The 27,316-nt window shown below is 39.9% G+C and overlaps 1 protein-coding gene across 1 annotated transcript in view; it reads right to left on the bottom strand.

Annotated features, from left to right (window-relative positions):
- LOC150090024 (uncharacterized) overlaps positions 1–27,316 on the bottom strand; it is a 98,919-nt gene that overhangs the window by 26,668 nt on the left and 44,935 nt on the right. Inside the window, exon 3 of the mRNA XM_090368940.1 lies at positions 9,176–9,270. Coding sequence (XP_090225066.1) covers positions 9,176–9,270 — 95 coding nt within the window. The remainder of the gene's footprint in view (positions 1–9,175; positions 9,271–27,316) is intronic.

Genomic DNA, 27,316 nt, shown 5'->3' with positions numbered 1-27,316 from the left:
ACACCGTGCAAACCTTTACGGTTCGATGGCGACCACCCATCGAGGATTGTGGAGTTTTGTAGGTGTGCGCAGGTCGACCGGTTAAACGCGGTGTGCACTGAAGGGTAACTGATAACCCCCTAGCAACAAGGAGGTGAGTACAGGACGTAAGAATGGTACCGCCCAAATGACTCCATTAAAATATACCGACAAGCTGGGTAGACTTATACTATTGTCGACCAATTGGAGTGTGTGGGAATGCATTTTATAAAACGTGCCTCGGTTAGTTAGGGTCGTGTGCAAATCGCTGTAGTCTCATTGGTAATGGGCAGGGCTTAGACAGATCGGGAGCTGACATGGAAAGTGGTTTTAATGACCATAAGCAGGGGGTCATTACAAGAATATGAAACAAAGGAAACATAAGGAGACTATTGAAGGTTGAAAGACAAGAAAGTAGAAGAAGGGAATGAAAGAAAGCGAGACAGGGAGAAATGCGTATCTGAAGGATGATCTGGGAATGAAGTGTATTCTGAAATCTGTCATGAATCTTTGTGGATAAAACGATGAAAGATTTTAAAGGCGATTTACATGCCTGTTAGTCTATAAGAATCGCGAAAGATTTCTTTACGGTATGCTACAGCCTAGCAGAAATCTCCAGGGAGATTTCGGACTCACTCACCAGGGAAACCTTGCTCCCTTCGACAGAGATCAGCTAACTGCAGTCCCGACTGAAGAGGGTTCAATAATTTCTTCGGTTTTTCAATAGAATTCGAACCCGACCTCTCCAAATGAGTGACAAGTGGCCATCCCACTATATTGGGTCAAGGAGGGTTCCTAGAGGGGGTGCATGAGGGTGCCATTCAACACATTCATTAAATTCAACCTGTTTCATCATAATGAAACAGTTTGAATATTCTTTGGATTTTACTGTAGTATCCTTAGCCAGGATTCAATAGAAATGTAACTAACAACTCTGTAAACAGAGTTGTTAGTTCCCGAAAAAAAAACAAGCCACTCTCCTTTTTCTTATAAAACGTTTGTAAAAGGTATACTCAAAGATCCTATGAGATTTTTTAAAATTATTATCTATATTTTTCTGATAATTGAATATAAAATATTTTAACGTACTTTGATTTAATATTTCAGGTCAAAGAGCAATGTTTTCAGTAAAGCTAAGACTTACACGATCTTAACTTTCTCATACTTCCTTTTTCTTCTGTAGATGTAACAACGAATTCAACAGAGACTCGTACTTGAAGGGAAAACGCGTACAGTTCAGCTTCCTCTGGAGGGGCTAGCAAGATCCAGATGAAACCGAATACTCAACTAAATTTCTGTAATACTTTTAGGATAAAATGACGATATTGTGAACACTAAGTATTTCCGAAGACCTTCAAGAAAATTATAGAATTTAATTTAAAATATTATTTTATACTATTTTTATGGGGCCTGCTAGTCAAGGAGCTCGAAAAGTCCCAAAGGGACCGCCAGTCAAACCATAAACTGCGATGCCACTGATTGTCATTGGTCAATCTCATAAATCAGAGAATCGCGGTTTTTCATCCAGCAAAACCAGGAATACAAACCCGGAACCATAGAATACACGGAATTTTGAGAGTAAATACACCAACGGCTTGTGACCTTAGACACTTTACCACAAAAACAAACAAAAGAATCCCCCCCCCTTCCCAAAATACAAATCTAATTTATCATTAAAAAGTTTCTATTTTGTTTCAAAGTTGCACCGATAACTAATGGACATGAATGTTTCGGTATACTTTATTTTGGCACATGCTGTAGACAGCCATAACCGACGATAATGATTATGATATTTAAGAAAGTATTTCATGTTTATCAAACTGATTCGTCTGTTTGCTACTTCAGCTGATTAAACTAGCAGCGGCATTGCTGTAAGGCTTCAAAAGATGCTGCAGGATATGTATATTGATTCAGAGACATCTGAAGTCCACGAAGCAGCTTAGTCATCAAACTTTGTCGTAGCTGCAACCTACACTAGCCTCTTGCTTTAACCCCCCCGCTTCCAGCCCCTACTAACGACCGAAATTCTAAGGATCCAAGCCAGTGAAAATGACATCTACCGAACTTTTTCCAACTATAGGAGAACCCTTCTGATTGACCTGTGACCAATGAAAATCAAATGTTTGAAGTGAGCCATGTTGAACTTGTAATGTGAGATAATTAGGCTGCACCAATTACGGCACGTGCGAATTGTGTACGTCACTAGAGATTAGACGCAACAGTAACGTTTTAATTTGGCGATGATTAGGGAGTAAGTACGTTGTTCAGCTGCAAAGCACACAGTCCAAGTACCATTAAGAGCATGATAAAAACCAGCAACCCCCGAACTTCATCTCGTACGCCGATAAACGGCAAAAGGGCTATTCTTGCAGAGCGTGCGACTACAAGGTGTAAGCAGCTGTTTAATCTCCAGCTTTCGTTGGGGATAAGGCAGATCATATATTAAGGGGTGTTTATCAACATGTGTAAGGTACACAGATATTATCGTCCTAACCTCGGAGACCGCTCGGGTTCTAACATACTTTTGACGAATGCGACAAGAACGCGCAGCTCACAATGTGGGCCGAGATGTAAGGCTGTGCGCACACACACACACACGTTATCCACACAAAGAACGGCTTGTGTGTGTGTATATACGGCCCTGAGATGAGATTACGTCTCACTTGGTTCAGCGAACAAGAATCATTATGTAGAACACGGTGTTGTAATGCTATAGCTGTGACTCATTTCCTGAAATGGTGATATTGGAAACGGATCTTTTAAGGGGACAGCGTACAGATGTAGACTTAGCAGCGGGATGTAGATGGACACATTAGATGGACTAACATGGACTATGAGTTGTCCTAGATGCGCAGTAATGAGAGAAACTGTAGAGAAATACAAGAGTAGAATTGTCCGGCAGACAAAGAGGAACAGGGTCATAGAGAAGATATATGAGAAGAGGATAGCAGTGAGATGTACAAAAAGAAGAAACAGATATAGAGAAGAGACAGAAAAACAAAGATGGAGTAGGTGTACTACTTAGTTCTAAAACCACTGTGAACTGACAGCGAGTTTATAAAATAATTTTTGAATACACATTAGTTCATCGCTTAACATTAACTTTGTACACGATTTTCAATGAAACTTTCATTAAGTTTATTTATTATTTAGAATTTTGAATGAGGAGGCGTTTAAAATCCACTTGGTGGGTTTTAAAATGTTTCATCAGTTGGGAGTGCTGGACTTGTACTTTCCAAGTAGGAGAGTACAAAATTCACCATTCGGTTTAAATACCTTCTCTTTAAAAAAAAAAAAAAACTTCTAAAACTCCCAAGTGATGTCTTCAGTAATTACTTTTGAAAATGTTCTTTTGGTTTTTCACACGGTTACAATCACCGTCCTTCCACATCAAATGGAAAAGACCTGGGTTCGAATCCCCTTTCGACGGGAGGAAATTTTATCACAACGTAGCCAAGTTAGTAGGCCTCGGGCGAGATTTTTATGGTTTTATCTCCTGGAAATTCGGGTTTTTCATCCAGAAAACAAGTAAACCGACCGAGAACGTGCACATGTACAGAAACTGAACTTTGACCTCTCATAGCCTTTGCTGCTTTTCAAGTTTTTTTCAGGTGGTCGATTATTTGGTAACAACTCTCTTTCATTCTGTATTTTTGCTGAATCGCAGGTATTTTGCTGAAAACTTGATCAAAAGCGTTGCTGGACGCAACCTCGCCTACTCCACGGGCATCAAAGTATAACTGAAAAGTTGAAAACCGGAGGAGGAGATCGATATACAGCAGGGGGGAGAGGTCAACATTTTAGGATCCGAACACAGCTTCGACTTTTCTCTGGTTGAAAGGTGCCGTGCGATATTTGGTTCACTAATTTCAAAGGTCAGCTTTAAGAAGGCCGAAACAAGTGTTGTAAGGAGTGTAAATACGTCAGAGTATCGTTTATGGGCGCTTCTCAGCACTGGCGTCACCAAAGAAAGCGTTCACCTTGGGTACGCTTTCTTTGGCTTGTTCACTGAGCCAAATGTGATGAACCTGAGACAAGACTGCTTCGATGACCTTTTAGACAATAAGGTCATCAGCAAGCATTTGTCATTTGACATCGAAGGTTTGGAACCTACTGTGAGGTCATCAAAGTATATGATAAACAATAAAGGGCCCAAAGGAGAACCATGTGGGACGCCGCTAGAGGCAGAAAAAAGTGACGGATGAAGTACCTTCGACGACAACTGACCTGTTGTGAAGTAAAATTGGCAACTTTGCATAGGGCTAACTCAGAAAGATTTACTTTAGAGTGAACAGAGATAAAAATTTTGGAAATGTCTGAGAATAGAGAATCGATGTGATGACCTTTATTCTTTATTCTTCGCGAATTTCATACAAAACAAAATTTAAGTCCCGTGTAAAATGTATAATTACTAAAAAAAAAAAAATCGTACAAATATAATGGATACAAATAAATTGAACACAATGTTCAAAATTACAATAATAATAATAAATCACTAAATTAAAAATATTCAAAGTATAAAAACCGTAAATACATAAATTTTAAAATTGTAATATACAAAATATAAAAGTCTAAATATACTAATTATAAAGCTATAAATGCACGAACGAAAAAAATGGAAGATTAACATAGACAGAATGTAAAGTAACAAGATTAAAATATCATTCTCATATACTAATCAATAAATAAGAAATGAAATACAAAATTAAAAAGGTAAATTAAAGTTATTTGTTTATTAAAACATTGGTTATGTTTGTAAAAATAATCTTAAAACCTCCCATCTGAGATCAGAGAATTAATGAGGTTGTTCCAGTACACTGATAACGACTGGGGTTGATTCTTAAGGACAACACTAGTTAAAATCGTATTATGGCCACCCGGAAATTACTCATCTATCTGTGTGTAGATGTCTTAAGAAGATGAATACTGTTTTGAGTTTAGAATACACAGTTTCTGTCATTCAGATAATATCAAAAGGCTGACTTCTCAAAAATTTAGAAACATAAGTAGAAACCTTTGAGAGCTTAGCATTAACGGGTTCTCTTCTTCCAGATGAAGCAACAGAGTAAACGAAGAGATTGATGACAGTTCCCATCGGTCAAACAGCAGTGGTCAAAACTAAGCTCTACGCCTGGCTGCTACTGACAACCAAAAATGAAGCATAAGACGGACATCATGACGTAATTCTACTAAAGAATATTTTGGCTTGACCAGAAACAGCTTGGAACTTTGAATTACAGCCAGTACCCAGCACATAATCACAAGACACAGCGAAATCTCTTTCCAGGGAATTTCTCATTAATTATAACTATAGAAATTATGTGAGAAAGAGCATGGGAAACTGCGTGTGTCCTAATGTGAAGATATATTTCTGATTGAGCAACAAACTCTATCATCTCGAGAGGAGACTCTAGTCTTAGAAGTATTCTTCGTGGTGAGTGGTATAGACGGGTATTGGGATGATTCGTGTTGATAAAGATAAACAGGAGTTTTCAGGGTGGGTGGGACTTGTCCATCCTCGCCAGAGACCGGAAGAAGGAATGGAAAATGAGTTTTTCGCGTCATTAACAGGATTCGAACCCGAGCCTTTTCCACTCCGTGTGGGGAGGACGGTGATTATAACCATTTTGCTACCCACAAAGACTCTGTCGAAGGATATTCGAAGGTTAGATTGTCTCTTTTTTTCACACTGAGAATATTTGTAGCATTGGTGAACAGTGTAATTGTAACACGGGCCAGAGCCCGACTATTGGCATCGGAGAAATCGATTCCAAGATTCAGAAATATCATCTTTGAGGCTGGAAAATCATGCTGGACTAGTACAGAAAGGCTGTGATTTCCATTAAGAATGCTGAGTGGTCTCGTTAAAAAGGATCACTGTTTGTTATATCATCAACTTCCTTCTTGTCATTGATTAAAGATACTTGTGAGCTAGCATGATGAAGAAAGAAGAGCATCGAGTTGGCAGTAAATTCCTTTGACCATAGAAACACCTCGTTGAACTGTTGGATTGAACTAAGAGACATTTCCGCAGTAATTCATTTAGCTGCTCCACAGCTATATACTCGGGAGCTATTGAAGACAGACTGTCGATGATATCGCGAAACTGGGATGTGCGGTCAACCTAAGACTGAGATATCCGCGTTTAAAATTTCTTAAAATCTCTAATGAATTGTGTCAGAGATTTAATCATAACATGTGCACTGACATAGGTGATTCAGAGAGAGGCTTGACAAAAGCCTCAATGGGGGACATCAGAACGACGACATTGCCCTGATGTCCGTGTTGAGGACACATTACAATCGTTCGTGTTGCTGGACACATTGCAATCCATACATTCCAAATTCTTTTGAACTTGCTCATTAGCGTATGTTACTTTATGTTAGCACATTTAGGACAAAAGGGCGATGTTGTTGGGTCGTATTCATCAAAAAGGATATTTATATGATTTTTGAATATAGCAGAATTCTCAACAAATGTAGACTACGTTCCTACTGGTTAACAGAAATTAAATAATATGTGCATATTCCATCGTGAAAAAGACATCCAGGATCAACCAGAGATTTACTGCAGATTTACTGATATGAATTGAATCCGATTTTAAAAAAATAATAATTTGTTGAGCAAATCTATGATGGAGCTACAGTAATAGCAGGTCAAGCAGGTGGGCTGCCTCGTATCTGTATAGTCCAGAGTGAAACTCAGATAAAATGAAGCTCTTCCTTCAACATATGGTCTAAAATACCCTATACAGTTTATGATCAAGATGTATCAGTTGGAATGTTCTATCCCTCCTGGTTCACACAATTAAGGAAGATTGGCCCTTCTTTGTGAGATTCCATCGATATCTCAACTAATTATTTTGTTCAAATTCAGGCAAGGAGAGAGTTATATCAATACATAGCTTCATTATATTTCCTTTAAATGGGACCACAAAGGTTCAGTGCTTAGACCAGTCTCTTGTTTTTGTCTTTCTTAAAATACATTGATACAATCCGACAAGAAGGTTGCCATGCAGTGTAAACGGGTGGAAAGCGGATGGTTCTTATTACGATCCAGTCAGTAGTGAGGCCATAATTAGAACCTTTCGTGGACTCATTTGGATCCTTTCAAACACCTCAAAGACATTGGGGTGTTTGAAAGGATCCAAAGATGATAGGACTCGTCTGGTAGGGACAGAAAAGGGTTGTCCATATGAGGAAAGGCTGAAATATAGGTTTTCAGAGTTGGAAGCTAGGCATCCGGACGATCTGACAGAGGTGTATAAAGCACGGGGCAAAGCAAACGAGCGACGATAGAAATTTCATATTGAAAAAAGACAAAAAGAAACCAGAGTGCATAAATATAAAATACATTTGGGGAAACTAATAGGCTGCATCCTGGGAAGTTTACCTTTGATCAGCGTATTGTCGACTCTTGTAATAAAATGTCTTACTGGGTGGCTAGGTTAGTGATGGACATAATCGAATGATCAGTAATCGAGAATTTCAATAATCGAATGATTAGTATTTACTAACGACAAATCATTCGATTATGTCATTTGAATGATATAATTGAACGAATCGAATGAAATAATTTAATGATTTGTAATAATCGAATGAAATAATTGATGATTTGTAATAATCGAATGATAAGTCGAATGAAATAATCGAAACAATCAAATGACTTGCTGTAATCGAAATAATCGATTATAACCTCTCGATTATATCCATCATTAATTGAGGTTGGCAGTCTGGCCAAATTTAAGGAGCAACTGGATCGGTACTGTTTGGCTGTGGAAAGAGTATGACATGAACGGATACAGGTTGAATAGATAAATTTTTTTAGCCTTTACTAATACTAATACATTGAGTGATCACTGAATTATGACCACCGCTATGAAAACTGAATGCGACCGTTGACCAAAAGTGAGGTACGACAGTGCGGAGTTAGTCGACCTAAATAGCATAGATAAGGTGTCAGTGGTTCAGTAGGTAGTAAAATTCCGAGCGTGATGGGTAAAAGGAAGGATTGTGAGTGCTCGACGAGCTGGTGCCTCGATTTTCCAAAAGGCTGAACTGGGGTGTTTGAGGGCCTCTGTAGTTAAAGTGTACCAGGACTGATGTCAAAATGGTCAAACAACGACACGACGGCATAACTGCAAAGGTCAGCGAAAGGTTGATGTTAGAGGTGAGCGCCGGGTCCGACGATTCGTACAAGCGAACAGGCGTAGCACTGTTGAAGAGTTGACTACCCAATACAATATGGGCCAACCCGGAACAATATCTGGCATAACCATGCGTCGCACGCTCGCACGTATGGGCTATACCAGCAGACGACCCCTACGACATCCTCTCCTAACTAAGGTTCATCGGTGTAAAAGACTCTCTTGGTGCAAAGAGCATGCAAGTTGGACGTTAGAACACTGGAAGGTGTGCTGGTCGGATGAGTCACGCTATTTACTCCACACCGTGGATGGTCGTGTACGGATTTGCGGTCAACAACACGAGGCTCTTCATCCATCATGCATGGTATCGAAAGTGCAGGCCGGTGGGGCATGTTTCACTGGCAGGAACTTGTATCCCCCTGGTGCATGTGGAACAACGTATCAGTGGTCTCCGCTATCGTCAACTGCTTGCTGACTGTGTACACCCCGCTATGTTACACTTTTTCCCGAATGGCGATGGTGTCTTCCAAGATGACAATGCGCCGAGCCATCAGGCACTTGTTGTGCAGGAATGATTTGAGGAACACAGTTCTGTCTTCCAGCATATCGATTGGCCTCCGAACTCCGCCGATATCAATCCCATAGAGCACTTGTGGGACACTATGGAAAGGCATATCAGGCGTCTGAATACACCAATCACCTCCATACCTGTACTGCTAGCCGCATTACGCACAGCTTGGTTGACCCTACCTCCCGAACGCTTCCGACATCTTGTTGAATCAATGCCACGTCGGATAGCTGCTGTACTGAGGGCAAAAGGAGGACCTACGAAGTATTTGGTAGGTGGTCATAATTCAGTGATCACTCAGTGTATGTTTACCACATCACTTCTTTCAATGTACTAATGTATATGGGCACACTCCACCCGAAGGATGTTAAGTTTTACTCGGTATCTGATAGGATAAACGCATTCATGTGGAAAGAAGGTAAATCGATAAGTGATTTACTTACCCATAGGCTGCTAGCGTCGGATCGTAATAATAAGATGCTGGCTGGGCTATGGTCCTCCAAGGATCTGTCGGATCTTTCATTCCATAAGCAGTGTTCTGTAACGAAAACAAAAACATGGCTGATTATATTATTGTTCCAAATCGCATTTTAAATGCGATTAACTGAAAAAGAGTTTGAATTGCAGTCTTTTAATAATATGATCATAAAATGGAGAAAACAAAAAAAAAAGTGTTACTTGGAAGAAGGGAAATACCCAGGCAAAAGACATGGCATAAAAGCAATGTCGGATTTAAGTGGCCGGGAACCCTATAGCACACATGAGGTGTGACAATAAAGTTCCCGGACTAGCGCTGTTGCGATCGACATCAATGAGTTTGAAAATAAACTGAAGTGGTACATTGTAGAACAAAGTTCCATCCAGGTGAGCCGCAATTTCGAGAAAAAGGCAGCTGATTCTTATTGTATAACAATGTCCCGTGCATTCTGCACTTTTTATTTATTATTATTATTATCTGTTTATTTCCATAAGGAAACCACCCCGGGACGGCAAAGTGCCAGGAGGGTGCTAAGTACATATCAGGGTACGAGATACTACGTGCAGTGGGTTACACATACTGAACACGTAGTCTCGTCCCGAAATATTATATACACATTTTATGTTTAATACATACAGTATTTACACATTTATGATTGTGTACAAACATTATACAGCTCATATATTTACAATTCATTAATAATTCCACATATAACTTACATATTAACATAACTGTTACAGAAGGTATATTTTTACAGTCAACAGATTATTATCGTTCTTAAAGCAGAAAGCTTCACTTTTATTCACAATTCTTTAGTACTTTGCGGCCGATTCATATTTCGGTAAGTCTGTACGAATCCTGGAAGATCTCTTTCCGGTATGTTGCATCCTCACACAGTTTTTCGGCATCTATCTGTAGTGAGTTAAATATTCTCGCTGCATTTGATGGGAAGAATCTTTGCAGGCTACTAAGATTGTTCAGGACTGAACGCAGTGGATTATTTAGTTCTCCGCAACGTCTAGCAGTGGCACGCGATTTAACTAGAATATTATCCAGGACTGGAGCATCCACTCTGCCTGTGAGCATTTGTGCGAGAGTGTGTATGTTCCTGTTAATTGTCCGCTGCATCCAGGGTGTGATGTTAAGGTTTGAGTAGAGAATGGCCCTTGAGATAGTAAAAGGGTGGCCAGCAACTCTGTTAAGCCATCGCAAGAACCAGTACTCGATCCCAAGGACGGACTTATAATGTGAATCTGGAGCTGAAGACCAGATTTGCGAGGCATACATTGCAATTGGCAGGACACACATTAAAATGTACTTGGTCGCTAGCTGAGGATCCCTAATTCCTACCAGTTCCTGCCTAGTAGCCCATAAAGCGGCGAATATTTTTGTCTTCATATGGGCGAAGTGTTGAGCAAAGGTGAGTCTGTCATCCCACTTAAGACCCAGGTCCAGGTGAGAGTGCACTTTTTCCACACTAGACCCGTTCACAGAGATTGAGATGTCATTTTTATTCTGCTTGTAACTTATGGTCATTTGGGCAGACTTCTGTGCATTAATACGGAGCCCGATGCAATCCAGGTAGCTCTCAAATTCTCGGATTGTGCTATTTGCCATCTGGCAAATACTTTCTGCTGATTCATGGCCTTTGGAAGTGATGAAGAATTTTACATCGTCAGCATATGTTATAAAATTGTAGTACCGTGCAAGAAACGGCTCCAGGACGGCCGCGAAGAGAGTAGCCGAAAGAACTCCCCCTTGAGGCACTCCTTGCGAGATGGTAAAGCAAGATTGTAGCTTTTGGTGCTTAACAATAAGTTTCCTATGTTCTAGCAGGCTGGTTATTATAGTTAACAGATTTCCTCTTACATTAAAATAATTCTTCAAAATCGCAATGAGCGCTGGAATTGAGACGTTGTCGTAGGCTGCGGAGATATCCAAAAAAATAATATCAATTTGCTTTTTCTCATTTAGTGCTTTCTGCACGCGAAAAAGGGTTTCCAGTAAGTTTGTTATTGTTGATCTACCCGAAATAACTGAGTGCAAATGTGGTGGTCTATGGCTGAAGCAGTGTTGATTGATGGTGGGAAGAAGCGCTTTTTCGAATACCTTCTGTAGGGTGCAACTAACAGAAAAACTAACACTTGTTGTGAAGACATTCTGACGAAACACTGCATTGTACTGATCAACCATCCACCCTACTCTTCCGATGCAGCACCAGTCGATTCCTTCTTCTTCTTTCCCATGGTGAAAACTGTCCTCAAAATAAAGAGATTTCAGGCTGTTCAGGACATAACGTAAAACGTAACTGCCGAACTGAACACCATCTCTTTGGACGCCTTCGCTGACTCTTTTCAGATTAACTTTTAGAACGGTGCAGCAAGTGCATTTAGTCAAGTGATTGATTAAAAACAAAACCATTTTTAAGAATAATGGTACCATTATTCTTAAAAATTGTTAACTACATGAAAATCATGGAAGAAGAGGAGTTGGTTGTCATCCAATGGTTTGATGGATCTTTTATTGCTACAGGCCAATTATCTATTCGTATACTTCCAATACAAAACAATACAACCTGTTAAGTGACTTTTTACAAGTTAATCGTGTAAATATTGATTTAAAGATACTGTAAGTCTCTTGGGCATACAATGAGAGCACACAAACTCCCCTTTGTGCAGAAGAGTCCAAGAAATGCAAACCCTATACGACTAGCAAAAATCATCTGTCTTTGCCAAGGGGCTGAATGCCAACTTGTCTACGATCCACAGCTTGCCAAAGGTCACCAGAGGCCTAGGTAGGCTCTACCATATCAGAGTTTTTGTTGAAATGTTTGTGTAAAGATCCGCCACTCACGGAGGTGGCCTCTCTCGGTGCCGACAACAAACGTCAAAGGTCGCCTCCGAAAGTACTTACGGAGAGTCATTATCGCTACGAGGAAAACCAATCAGTCGCTATTGAAGCAGATTTCCTTGTTGTGCTAGAAAGACTTAACAGTTGTAGGCATCTGGATGTTTTTTTGTTTTTTTTAGCATCGAAATGAATAATCTAATTTAATTTTTCCCCATTCTTGACAGCCCTCGAAAAATCAGATTTTTCATCCCTCAAAAGAGGCATGTCGGTTACAAAATGCACCAATATACTAATAGGATTTACTGGAGCCTGATGGACCTTAGTTTCTGCGTTGGTTCCTTGAGGTTGGTTTTTTTTTTTTTTTTTTGATTTGGTAGTTGTTGGCGCATCGGCTTCTGTGGCCATATTGCACCTCCCAAGGTTTTTGCAGTACTTTGATCCAAGCCCGAGGCGGGAATCGAACCCGCGACCTTTGGGTTGCCGGGCAGGTACTTTACCCACTCGGCTAGCCCGGTCGGCTCTTGAGGTTGGGTTGGATCCAACCAATCTGACACCAGTCAATAATACCGCTGTCCTATCAGCAATGTCAGACGAAGGAATATGGAAAGTATCCGGTCCTCGGTTGCATTCTCTCTTTCTTTCACAACTCAGCTAGAACTGCACGCTCATAAATCTATATTTACTAATCCCTTTCATTTCCCGAACGCTGGAGGGAAGGGAGAAAAGTCCCTATATAGGGTCAATGTATGTAACATCTCTAAACAAACAAGGCATTAATCTTTTATATATCTATTTGGCAAACTGACAAGGGAAAACACGCTGTTCATCCTATTGTCCAACCCTCATCGTTTTAAGGGACCTTCTGCTAGTACTCTAAATCTTCCTCCCCCTCCTTTCATCACGAGCCCTCTTTTGTCTGATATTTCATCTTCCTTCTCTTTCCCTTCCTCTTCTACGCCCTAATTAAAACTTCAAACGTCCACCTTCCTCCCCCATCCCGGAAGCCAGTTAAAAAACAAACAAAAAAAAAAGTGTGTGGTGACCAATCACCGTAAGGTAGACAGCACAGCCGTCTCGGAGGAGTTGTCGACTCAAGTGACGGCTTAGTCGACACATGGCAGGTGGAGGTGATTATTTTCAGTCGCATCAATCAAAGTCCAGCGAATCTTGTTCTTGTTTTTTAATGATACGGCCTAACGCCAGATGGCGCTGTGCACTATTTCTCGGAAGCTGGTTAATGAGAGTAAGAGAGAGAGAGTAAACTGAGAGCTTTACTAGGAGCTACACCTCACCGACTTTTGCCATTAATAATAATACATCCGGGTTCTAATGTCATAAAAAAAAAACCAAAGGACATACACGCATACACGTGTATCATACAGAGAATACATAACCCTTTACCATACTATAACCCTACTAGCGTGCCTCGAAGCACGAACCCACAGATCTGACGTGTTTTTTTATTTGATCGGAAATCCGAAAGCTGTTCGTTCTCTTGAACGCACACACGATCTGATTTCGATTTCTTTCTACACACATTGGGAGTTCAGCCACTTGAGACCGAAGAATGATTCTTGCCAGGATAATATATCAGAACATTTAAATATGGTTGTTAAACAAGGATAGTATTTTGGGAAATATACGCAGGAAGGCTGTTCCGAAGAATAATGGATAAATGAGGACAGGCTCCAGTGGCCGAAGATGAGGCGTGCAGTGGGACAGAGACACCGATCCACATTTGAGAGGACCCAGTACACATTTTTGAAATAGATACTGTATATCTTCCTATAATATATAAGGGGCTTTAATATCAATGTCTGCACTCAGTCCACTTGGGTCTTAGGACCGACACGAATGAGAGAAAAAGACTTAAGGGTAATGGTAAATCAGATATGAAATTTACTGCGCAATATAAACAAGTAGATAGTAAGGCATATGGTCCTCTTTATGGAACTCTACGATTTATATGACCTTTGCAAGTAAGGAGAAGAATATAATTGTCCATTTGTATAAAACACGATCGTAACCTTTCTTTGAATCCTCTATAGAGAGTTCAATGAAGGGTAACCAAATTGATGAATGAGGGGCTCTAATCGATATCCAGTACGGTCGGCAAAGCATGGCAACCAGAAATCTTCGAGGAAAAGTCTGACTAAGATATAAATCAGACTCTGCCCTTCCCTGCTAAAAAAACTGAAGTATATATCAAAATAAACGAGGGTGGTATATTCTTTTAGCCATTCTAATGTTAATACTAAATCAAAGTGTTGTTGAAGGTGATCGTGGAAGCAGCAGACTCTTTTAAGCGAGAAATGATATAAGACTGAGTTTTAGGATTGAAATCAACTAAGCTTTCTTGACTCCAGTCGAGAATTACCGAAGATCAACATTCAAGGAACTGGTGCTGGTATTCGAGAAGTTTTAGCTGTTTGAGCAGAGCAGGGTTAGTCCAAATGGAGGGTGGAATGTAGTGTGCTGTTACCAGAAAATTATGGACAGTATTTCCGGAAGAAGGTCATTTAATATGCAATAGGAAAAGAGTGGGAGTGGATTATAAAACAGAAACTTAGAGGAACAACAACACTGGCTGAGAATGAGCCCTTCTTTTGTGGTGGGTCCTCGGATCTAGAAACCCATAAAGCAATCACCACCATCACCCAAAGTCGCCTAAATATAACAAACATTGGTGCATGTCCTCCCACGTACATCTATTTATTTCAACCAGTATCAATCCCATTTATTGCAGAACGGCTGTTCATTATATTGTACAATTAACTAATCTTATAATTAATCACTATTCTGCATTCGCTTTAAAAAAAGAGATAGGCCTATCGCTGCCTTTTAACAAATCCTTGTAAAACATTCTTCTCCACCATAATTCTTTTGAGTACGCATCGTCAGAGTAGAAAACACATCACCGCAATAAGAAAGGGGGGATATAAAGGGGGTTGTAGACGAAACCCATCGAACCGATGATGTCTTCAGTGTTGTTGAATGTTCTGAACACAAATCAAACACGGCTTTAGCAAGGAACACAGTCGGAACAGATTTTATCATTAAACGTTTTTGACCCGGATACTTCACACCAAACACTGTGATCAATTGACTGGGGAGAGGGGGAGGGAACTGCTTGGTCGAGTGTTCACATTTCCAGAGACATAATTACGGCCATTTATCATATAATTTCAATAAGGCTCACTGTTTCCACTTTAGGAGGGTGGGGGAAAGCAGGCCATCAATTACATGCACCTGTGAGAATATCGGCACGTATTAGGCAAAGGCATCTGGCGGGGGTCACCAGCAGGTCCAAATGGTCCAACGGTTAATTGTGGCTAATACGGATTAAATTACTCGTGATTATAATCGGCTGCAATTAACACACACACTAACTGCCCATTACAGAATCTAACGAGCAGCTCAGCAGTGACATACTTGACTGGAAATTTTGGCAGCTACGGATTTATTGTCGAAGTCCGTCGAAATATTGTCTGAAAAGGGGGGGGGGGGAATTCGAGAAGACAGGTTAGGTGGAGGGAGAGGAGATTACACGTTTTCTGTGATAGCAGTGAAGAAATGCATACCCAGTGAAAAGGAACACGATGTTTGAAGAGAAAGAGAGAGAGAGAGAGAGAGGGGGGGGGGCAAACTTTGTAATAAAAAGTTTTCAGTACATCCGTCACTCCTAGTGATCGTGAATCACGCAATTGAAGCCATTTTTGCATACAAATTGCAACGTGGGCAGTTTATACCGTCGGTTCTAATTCGCCAATACACTTTCGCAGACTCCATTACTTGCAAATATTGTTGGAGACTCGAGGAATGTTGGGAGGGATCAACGACCATATGCTTTCCCTTCCCCCCCCCGCCTTTCATAAAACGCACTGTGTGTCGAAATGGTCAAAGAGGAGCGGCTGTCAGAAAACAAAAAAAAAGGGCAACGTCTATCGACCAACGTGTTCTTCCACGTTATATACATAAATTATCCTTTTTACGGGCAGCGGGGCCAAGTGGAAACCTTACAGTGAGTCGGAGTGGCAATAAAAACCCCCATGAATGGTTAAGTTGGCGCCAGGGAAATAGCCATTGACTACAAGTTAAAAGTCATCGGGCGAACACCAACAATACTCTCGTTCTCATTGTTGGGGCGAGTGTCACCCATGGCAACACCTCTTGTTGATTCCAGTTCTGTCTATCGCGAGAAACAGAGTGATATGATTTGTTATCGTTTTAAATGCGTGTATACAGAGACAGATTACGCTTTGTGAGCAGTGGGGGAAAGAGAGAGAGAAAGGGGCAAAGGCTTGTCAATTATTAAGTACTTTGGTAGTACTGAAGTAATTACCAAGTGCCGACCATATCTCTGTGACATCTGTTCTGTCTCTCATGTTTCAGACAACACAGACATAGAAATGTCGTAAAACCACTGCTAAAACTAAAAGTGAGTACACAGAGGGGGGATATGGGAGAAGAGGGGGGAGTCTGCCAATAAGAGTCTCGTTTACAGAACGTTTCAGCTTGGCCAAACACGATATTATTCTCGTAGAAATGTGATCCTGTAAAGAGATACCAAATACGAGTAATCCGCTTCCATATGGAACAGATTGTGTTTACTGGGAAAGTAACGCGATCTTTGACGTTTGCGACAACCTGGAAGCGTTGGGTAGTTACCGCTGAAACTTACTGTAACACGACAAGCATCGTGACAGTTCTTCGAACTCCTCCCTGTTTTTTTTCCTATTCGCCATGCATTCCGATATAATTTGTAAATAAAGAAAGGGGGACAAAAACAGTTATCGTTTCACATTTCTAATTAGAACAATAGCATTGACATTTATATTCCAAGAGCGGTTTCAGTGGTACCAACTTCTAGTATCAGATTAATAAAAAAATAATAATAATAAAAAACAAAACAATAATGCCCGAGAAAGACGTCACAACAATCAGCAAATAAAAATATCCTGCTTGTTTATATCATTTCGATCCAGCCATCAAGCACGCGGAGTAACGTCACAATTAGATAACAATTAGACAACAGAAAAAGTAAATTCAAATAATGTATTTGTTCATTTCATTTCTCTCAACTATAAAAAAAAAGAGAAACTTACTCCAAAAGTTTAATTATATCGAAGAACAATGCCCAACCCAAACAATAATAACGCAACAGCAACAATTGTGCGCGAGAAAGACGTCACAGTAATCGGTAAATAAAAATATCCACTTATTTCATTTCGTTCTAGCCATCAAACACGTGGAGTAACGTCACAGTTAGCCAAAAGATCAGAAAAAGTAAATTAAAATTAGAAAATTAAAGAGTTTAATTATTAATCGAAGAACAATGCAGATAGCAACCAAAATAACTCAGCAGCAACAACTGTGCGCGAGAAAGACGTCACAACAATCAGCAAATAAAAATATCCTGCTTGTTTATTTCATTTCGCTCTAGCCATCAAACACGTGGAGTAACGTCACAATGAGCCAACCGATCAGAAAAAGTAAATTCAAATACTGTATTTGTCAGCCAACCAATAATAATAGAGCAGCAATAATTGTGCGCGAGAAGTCCACAACAATAAGCAAATACAAATATTCTATTTGTTTATTTCATTTTGCTCTAGCTATCCAAACACGTGGAGTAACGTAACAATTAACAAACTGATGGGAAAAAGTAAATTCAAACACTACGTTTGTTCATTTCACTTATAATAAAAAAATAAAAAGAAAAAGAAACTTACTCCAAAGGTTTAATTATTAATCGAAGAACAATGCAGATAGCCAACCAATAATAACCCAGCAGCAACAATTGTGCGCGTGGCACACGTCACAACAATAAGCAAATAAAAATATTCAGTTTGTTTATTTCATTTTGCTCTAGCTATCCAAGCACGTGGATAAACGTCACAATTAACTGATTAGAAGTAAATTAATGCATTTGTTCATGTCGGTTCTTCCAATTAAAAAACCACAAAAAGAAACTTACTCCAAGAGTGCGTTTATTTGTATTCGTTGTAGAACCAGCGTTTAGAATACTTATTTTAACTAACAGAATAATAATTAATTAATTACAAGCTGAACTTATTGATTTTTATTTGGCCGTGTGAATTCCTCTCAGCATACAATAACACTCTCGTTTTAACAGACTATAGCACAGCTATTCTGTGTCGTTTTAATCGCTCGTGGTTTTGAAACTGGTACCTTTATGAGGTGTATCCAGCTGTTTCACTATCATCCCTTTACCCTTAAATCTTCACTAGGAAAACAAGGATAAGTTCGTTTTTACGACGGTGGTTTATAGTTGCATAATTCACAGAACAGAGTTGAAGGTTCTCCACTAGACAAACTTTATTATGCTACTTAAGAAACAACTGTTCCTTATGCTTGAAATGGTCGAAGCAAAGTTGCTATTACTGGCCCGCTAATCACCACTTTCAATTACCCTTCTTCGTCATTTATTTTTACCATTTACGACGTTAACTTTATCAGCTTTATTCGTGAGGTTCTCAAAGTTTCTTTAAATTTAACCGCCCATTGCTTTCTTAAGACTTCTACGTCTGTAACCAAAGAAACTTTAGTGATGACGATGCTGTTAAGTTCAAAAATGGTTGCGTATCAATTCAGTATTGTGGAATACTTTGTTCAGATTTTTTTTCCTGATGAAATCAAGGCCATGAGGCGCCAATAATCACGCAATAAAAAAGAATGAAACCTCGCATTGAACAATTTTTGTGGCTAAATTGCACATGGGTTCGTTTTACTGTTTTGCGGGATGAAAATTTCGATCTCCAAGTGGGGAAAATTGTGCAAATCCTTTTCTGAGACGTTCCAACTTGGTCATGGACGGTGTGAAACAACAGCATTGTAACCACTGTGCTTCTACGAAGGCTTTGGTTCTGCCTTAGATGGTCAAGATTTCTGACGACATCTAATCTCTATAAATACTCCAGCATTAATTAAGGACCTGCCTTCGGAATACTCATCAACGTCAAAGATAATGAAACCATAAAAGTTTGCAAAACCTCTTTGCAAGCTTAGGACTTCAATGAGCTTTAAGTTACCACTAAAATTTCCAGGTATGACTCTAATATTTAACCTATCAAAGGCGCTATTTTTCTTTTAAACACCAAGGCAGGCATACAAAATCTTGCATCTCAAGAAAACAGGCATCTTTTAAATATGAATTCTTTCCTTTTGATAATATGGCATCGGCATCAGTCGTCGGGATGTTCCCGTGACTTTTTCTTCCCCGCCAATTTGATGGTGGGACTGTATTTTGGGGCCGTAAACTGACAGCGTTCTATGTTGTTACAGGATTAGTAGAGGATGGGCCATCAGCTTACTAATCAACGATCCAGTATGGATTATTCATCACACGCAGAGTGTGCCTAGCGCCAGTTTTCTTATATGGTCCTTTGCTTCTTCCACGTATCTTACTACATTCCTCAGTATGAAATACTGGATCCTACGGTGGCTTAACAAAGTTATCCATAGTGATGGGCATAATCAACTGATCATAATCGATTATTTCGATTATGCTCATATCATTCGATCATTTCATTCCATTGTATCATTCGATTACTGAAATCTCTCGATTGCTAATCATTCGATTATAGAAATCATTCGAAAATCACAAATCATTCCATTATAATTATATCACTCGAACGATATAACTGAATTATATCAGTTATATGATTCGAATAATAGAAATAATGATTAGAAATCTCTCGATTTCTAATCATTCGATTACGCCCATCACTAGTTATCCATAATGCACTATCAACCTTCATCTTGTTCGCAATCTCAAAGTGGAAGCAGCTAATCGCCTCAAGAAGCCTCATGGCCTTCTCTCAGTTGACAACAAACACAAACAGAGTGGACATTTCAGACGTCGCCATTAGGCCCCAGAGATAGACCTACGAACCACATCACCTAAAAAAAGCGGACAGCGTATTTAATCCAAACCTTTATATATACACCACAATGAACTTTGAGCTTCCTTGGAAACTGTACAGATTTAATTAATTGTTATTAATATGAATACGTGTATTTCTTTAACGATTCATATGCTTAGAAGTCGATCTGACACATTACTGGCCAATGGAATCGATAGACCAGGGTTAGGTCCCATATCATTATCACTCCACCAGCAGCCTGTATTGTTGGTACACAGTAGTTCTTGTGTAGGTTTAAGGCACATCAGCAACTAAGGCCACGTTTCGCAATATATAATACGTCTGTAAATTGCATGTGATTCGAATTCAGGTCTTTTCTACTCAGTGTGGGGAGGATTATACCAACTGAGGGCGTACAAGCAGATGAGGTTCATTGCTTCACGTGTTTGCCTCTATACGTGACTCTTCAATCACTTCCACATGAGTGTTTAGAATTTTATCTGATGCAACTAGGTCCATGAAGTGTCAGTCGGTTTGACTCTAACTTGGTAGGCGCCTCCGTAGCCAGGTGGGAAGGAGCAGCAGTGCGTAGCACACGCTTCTTGATTAGACCGGGGTTCGAGCCCGTCACCACCAAATACGGAGGATGCGGAAAGGTTAAGGAATGACCACCGCATATCCTGGAGCAATATGGCCTTAGTTGCTAATGCTCCTAAAAACCAAACAACAACAACAACAACAACATCTAACTTGGTATGAAAAACCTGAGTTTCTGGAAAGAAAAGATCAAAGAACTCTAGCCCGAGATCTGACCAATTCAGCAAGGGCGTGAAAAGAAGCCATAAAAATTCCTCCCATAGAAACTGGATTCGAATCGGCAAGGACAGCAATCGTAACCATTGTGGCAGCTGCGAAGGTTATGCGAGTTCTGGCAATCTCTGATTACAAGCAGAACACTTGTGGTTGGCGGTGATCCAAACAGCAAATCAAATACTTTCAAGACAGCGAAAAGCTACGACAGTCACTTCTAAAGGTCATCTCTTTGGGGAACTTTCTTTTTCTCTAATCTGGACTCACACTTGTTTCACTCTATAAATTATTATTTACACAACTCCAATTTTTAAACATACTTAATTTAATATTATGGACATAGATCACCAGTGGTAGAATTATCAGTGGTAAAATACAAGCTGAAGTCAACACTTAGTAACAAATACACATATATAACCTTAACGTCTTAATAAGAAGAATATTGCCACACTTTTCTTGTATATTTCCTTGTCACAAGACAGCAACTTCAATGCATGATTCAAACAGCGTGCAGGTCTTCTTGCGAAGCTGCTCCAGCCAAGACATTAGTCCACGTGTAGACGATTCTAGGTCCCTTGCACGTTCTGAGCATCTGTCACGTAACAGCCTTTGAGAAAAAGACCGGTGGGGTGGGGGGAAAGTGATCGTTAAACCCCTATCCAGTGACGGACAGATATGAATCTTAAAGAAGGGCCTTGACAGAGACTGAATATCCTGGACGGATGGATGAGGGAAGCAGTAGAGCACGTTCTCTGCCATAGTCTATAAGCAGTAGATTTATGCTAGATATTCGCACGTGTTCCTGTAAAGCAGTGAAGGCTGGAAGACATGACAACTGACACGGATGCTACAGTCAGAGAATAATCTACGTTGGAATGCATGGCGGACGTCTTCTGACCAATATTTTCCTGAAGAAATGCGCATACTTAGAAAAAAAAAACGAATCTTAATTAGATTAAGTTGTAGTTTAATCCCAATATGACTCAACTTGAGAATGGTGGACTTATTTAACGATGCCACAATGGAGTATGGAATTCCTGACACTAATGTGGTTATTACCACATTGGTACCAACTGCAATTAGTTACAAGTTTTTATATTAACCTCCTCGTATTTTATGCTTATTTTAAAGAATTCTGTTGTTGTTTTTTTATAGTCTACGCATGGTTAAGTTAGGCGTGCGTTAAGCGCTAAAGCAACTAAGGCCATGGGGCGTCAGCATATTATATCTGTAATTGCGTATATACTTCGTACAGGTGATGGATGAAAAACCACGATTTCCAGGAGAAAAACCATGATACCCTCGCCTGAGATTGACTAGCTCAGTCACGTTGTTAAAAAAACCCAGAGAAATTCTTCACATCAATGACGGGATTCGAATTCGGGCCTCTACTACCCGGTGTGGGAGGACGGCGTGGATAATTGAAGAACAGGGATTAATAAGGAGATAACAAATCCACTTCCTGAACGAAGGCTTCTGAGAACCTTGAGGCTTACCAGTTCGGATTCGGTTTCTGTATCAAGAAACCCGAATTTCAATTAACCAATTTTTTTTTTCCTAATTTCACTCACAGAAATGCCACATTTAATATTTAATTTCGAGAAATGAAACTATTATATGATTATAATAAAATCATGATTCGACTTAAATAAAGCATGAAACCAAGAAGAGTAAATTTCATCCTTGTGTGGTCAAGAGACCACACTAATGAAAATTTCACTACAAATTCGCCATTAGAAAAATTACTACAAATAAAAACTATGTAATTATGTAAATAAAATTCATCTGAATGACATATCGAAGGAGGAGACTTCGCTATCTCTGTAGGGGAGGCAGTTCCAAGCTACCCAAACGTGCAATGAAAGACCCTCAAAGAGCAGGTTAATTCTTCTGCGGGAAGTTCAAATTAGAGGGAATGGCTTCTAGCGAGAGATAGCAGTTCCTCTCAGACGGCGAACTTTGAGCGCCATCAGCTGCAGTGCCAGAAGGCGCTGTGGGTAGGGAGTAGACTGCTATCAGTGCTCCGTGTCTCTCTCCTGAGAACCGCCTCAAGAGTACACGTCCTTCTGAAAATGAGGATGGCCGATTTGCACTCAGTATTTCAGATGCTATCTCTGGGCTCTTACACTCGAGTGCCCTGTTGAAGTAACCAAGAATGGCATATTCGTCCTCTTACTTGTTTAGGACGAAGAAATAGGGAGAACATGTTAATAGTGACGCCAAGGTCATTGATTATGTCAACAGAATTGAGTATCATCGACTGCGGAGGTACTACCTCCCAGGCTTAGATACGGGAACTGTTCTTATCACGGTTAAGATACTGAGATTGTCTTACGTAGAGAAATGAACCTGATCTTAAATTACCCTATATATATATATATATATATATATATATATATATATATATATATAACTCCTCGTAGCTTTAGTTGCCTTGTTGTTTAACACGTACCTAACGTCTAGCCTAAAACAACCCGCTACAGTCCTCACTGAAGCAGCTTTTAAGAATTCCTCTAATTTCCAACGGGATTGGAACCCAGATCACGCTTGGCTAAGCTGCCACGGACGACTATTGGGGGTGCATTCATCTATCATCGTATTGCAGAATAGACAAATCCAATTACAGTGTACTGAAGTATTGTCAAAACAATAAAACAGAATCCATACTTACAAAGAATTGACATGCGCAGACTTCTAGTCGGTAATGAAACCACCCTCACTGAATTATCGAAAAAAAAAAAGAACACTTTGAAGTGGAACGATGCATCGATTCAGAGTTTTAAATAAAAAGAACAGGCATTAAGGCAGCTAAGGTGATGAGATGCCAGTGTATAATGTTTATAAATTGCGGGTACAGCATTCTATGGTTAGTTTACCTGTTCGCTGGATGAAAAACCCGACTCCAGGAGCAAAAACATTTTATAAGTTCATGACTTAAGGCTCGGAGGAAGAAAATATCAGTTGTAGAGCTGATCCCTTTCGATGTGAGATGTGGTGAAACTTTCCTCTTCCTGTCTCAGAGAATGTGGAGGAGGGGATGAGATCTGGCTTATTTCCAGCTAACAAGACCACTAGATTAAGCACGATATTTCACTGAAAACTACATATTGATTTTTTGATTAAACCGTTAAGTTACCGTATATTCCGAGGTATAAGATCTCCTTCGCAGCATAAAAAGTCGTCTAAAATTTTAAAGTCCATCGTCGAGTATAAGATCCTAAGCTTGAATTCAGGATACGTGCTTAAGGTTTGAAAGCTGTAAATTTGGACCAATATATTTACACAATTGATGCGTGTATATTTTACACAAATACAGATTACTGTTGACCTTTTAAAATCCAAGATTTTGTTCATCTTTTTCATCAGATGGAAGCAATATTTCCTGAGAATCCAATCAGTGGTGCAATTCTAAAAAGAAGACGAGGAATTTTTTGGTTACATAATCGTCGAAGAGCTGGTCCAGATCAACTATTTAACCATTTTGTTAAGAACAGAAAATTATAAGATTTGTTTGAATTCGACTTGCATGTGGATCTTTTGGAATAATCTATCTCCACACATATTAAAATTCATCATCGGGTTCCGAGTAATACACATCTTGACGTGATTCCAAATCGGCTGATGATGTTTGATTGGTTGGTTGTCGTAGGGTTTTAAGGGCATCGGCAACTTAGGCCATATTGCGAAATACAGGATTGTTAAAATTAAAGTATTCCTATGTAGAGGGCTCTGCAGCGAGTTCTAAGGCATATTGAAGAGAAATTTGGACAACAGGTACAATAAAGAATGCGCTCGCCATTTAACTGAAAAATTAGTTACAAAATTTGTCGCTGTATGGCGCGTAACTTAGTTACGATTATGCAAATAACGTAAGTGGATTTATCAAGTCAATCTCCATGTGGTAGCGCAAGTGTTTCTCGTGAAGTGGACATGCCGTATTCCACTGTAAGACTAGTAATGCGTCAGGTGTTGCGGTACTATCCTTACAAGATGCACATGCTACAGCAGCTAAAGCATGGTGATGCAGATGTTCGTTTCACATACGCACTTCAGTTTCTGGCGTGAATGACATGCATGCCCATAGTTTTCATTATGGATATCACTTGGCCATGGAACATCCTTTAGAGTGATGAAGCCCACTTCTGCTTAAATGGACAAGTGAATACGCACAACAGTTGCATTTGGGCAACAGAAAACCTTCGAGTTATCCAAGAGGTCCAGTTGCATTCTCCAAAAGTGACAGTGTGCACAAGTGTGGATTTACGGCCACATTCATGATTGGGCCATATTTTTTTGAACAGGTAACAGTGCGGCCATATTTTTTTGAACAGGTAACCGTGATATTATGAAATGTTGACAAATTTCGCAATACCAGAGCTGCAACAACGTGGATGCCTTCAGGATACCATATTCATGCAAGATGGTGCGCCACCCCACATCCACCGTTGTGTCCAAAGATTGCTAAGGCAACACTTTACAGACGAACGGGTCATCAGCCGTTGTTTCCAGACATCTTGGCCACCCCGATCTTCTGGGTGTGGGGTTTTTTGAAGAACCAGGTGTATCGGGAAGGATGTCAAACTATGGCAGATCTGAAGGACAGCATTAGACGTCATGTGCTGGCTATTCCAGTTGACATGTTACGTTCTGCTGTAGAAAATGCTGTTCTTCGAATGGAAACTTTTGTTGACCAAAATGGAGAACACATAGAACAATTGAAGCGCTATTCAAGTGATTTGTATTGCCACAGCGCCATATAGTGACAAATTTTGTAACTATATATATATATATTTTTTCCAATAAATGGCGAGCGCATTCTTTATTGTACCTGTTGTCCAAATTTCTCTTCAGTACGAGCCTTAGAACTCGTTCCAGAGCCCTCTACATAGGGATTATTATGTAAAGGGATTTTAACATCCCTGTACATAATACTTCTGTATGTTCTGTGGTCGATTTGCTGTTTGGACGAAAAACTCGAGTTTTGGGGAGAATAAACCATGCTACTCTCGCCTAAGACTAACTAATTCAGCAATGTTGTGAAAAAGGCCCATAAAAAATTCCTCACGTCATTGACGAGATTCTGCTAGTTGAGCTGTTAAGAATATTCAGGGAGACGATTAAAGCCATGAGGCGTTATTGCATCGCCTCATCATGTGAATTGCATGTAGGCTTATTGTATTCTGACCATTATTCTATGGTTAGTTTGCCTAATTAGTGGAAGATATTATAAAGAAATAATGGGCCCAAATATAGATAGTCTAATTGCAGGATTAGTTTCCCTCACCACCCAGCCATAGAATAGTACGTAAACATCCTTAAAGGCGATTATTTGAAATTTTAGATTAGTTCCGGTTTAGATGATTTTAGGTCAGTCATTTGGTAGATTGAGAAAACAGATAAATTCGCATTACAATTCACAAGATTTTCATAACAGGAAGACTACACTTTTAACTGTTCCTATAAAACATCAAAATATCACTCAAATCAAAATATCAGTGGGTTTCAAGTCTTCTACTGACAGATACCCATTAGCCAAACATTAGAAACCTTTATCAATATCTAGTAGGACCACCGTTTGGCCGAATTACAGCCAGTACACTTCGTACCATAAATTCCACTAGATGTCTGAAGGAATCTAGCTTTAAATTTGAACATTCTTCCATCAGGATATTATCAGCTGCTGTATGGTGGCCAGTGGAGAGCTGCGAAGCCGAACTGCTCTTCCCAACATATCCCAGAGATTGGCGCCTCCGTAGCCAGGTGGGCAGGAGGTAGGAATCCTGAGAATGTTCTTGATACACCTCCAGCTGCTTGCATGGTGAACACGAAGCAGTCTGGATGCATGACTTCATGAGGTTCACGCCACACTTTCACCCCAACGTTGGTGCAAAAAAGTATAAAACGAGACTCATCAAACCACAAGATCTTTTCCCCATCGTTCCACAGTTCCGTCTTGCTTTAACTGTTGAATCTTTCAATTTGTACAGAAAGAAGTGGCTTACAAAATCCCAGATTCTTCAGCTCCCATCTCATAATTCAGTTGAAAATGAGACTTTCCACTGCCCGAATTGAATTTTTCAGTCATTTGCTGCACTCTGAAACTTCTATTCTAATGCACAATTCACTTCAAATTCCTGCTGTCTCGTTCTTGGAGTACCGGCTTCCTGTCACATTTCTTCCTTTTAGAGCTGCATTCTCCTTTCGTCTTCCATTCATTGTATACTCTTGAGATAGTTGCTTTCGACACCCCAGGGATTTCCTATGTTTCTCAGTTGTGGTTCCTGCCACGAACAACACCTTTCTGAAAAATCGGAAAGATCACGTGCCTTCCCCATGACCGGATCAACTAAGAAGGCCCACAAAAGCTAACGATATTTATCTGCTACCAAAGAATTTGTGTTCGGGCCATATTGTTCCGCGTATATTATCTGTAAAGTGCGTCTGTTCTCTGGTCGATTTTCTGTTTGCTGGACGAAAAACCGAGTTTGTGGGAAAAAAAAAAACCATGCTACCATCGCCTGAGATCAACTAACTTAGCCACGTTATGTAAAAGGCCCATA

The sequence above is a fragment of the Mastigoproctus giganteus genome, chromosome 2 (genome assembly GCF_048544385.1).
Source record: "Mastigoproctus giganteus isolate SK-2022 chromosome 2, ASM4854438v1, whole genome shotgun sequence".
In the NCBI taxonomy this organism is placed as follows: Eukaryota; Metazoa; Arthropoda; class Arachnida; order Uropygi; family Thelyphonidae; genus Mastigoproctus; species Mastigoproctus giganteus.
This window is presented reverse-complemented; position numbering and strand designations above follow the sequence as displayed.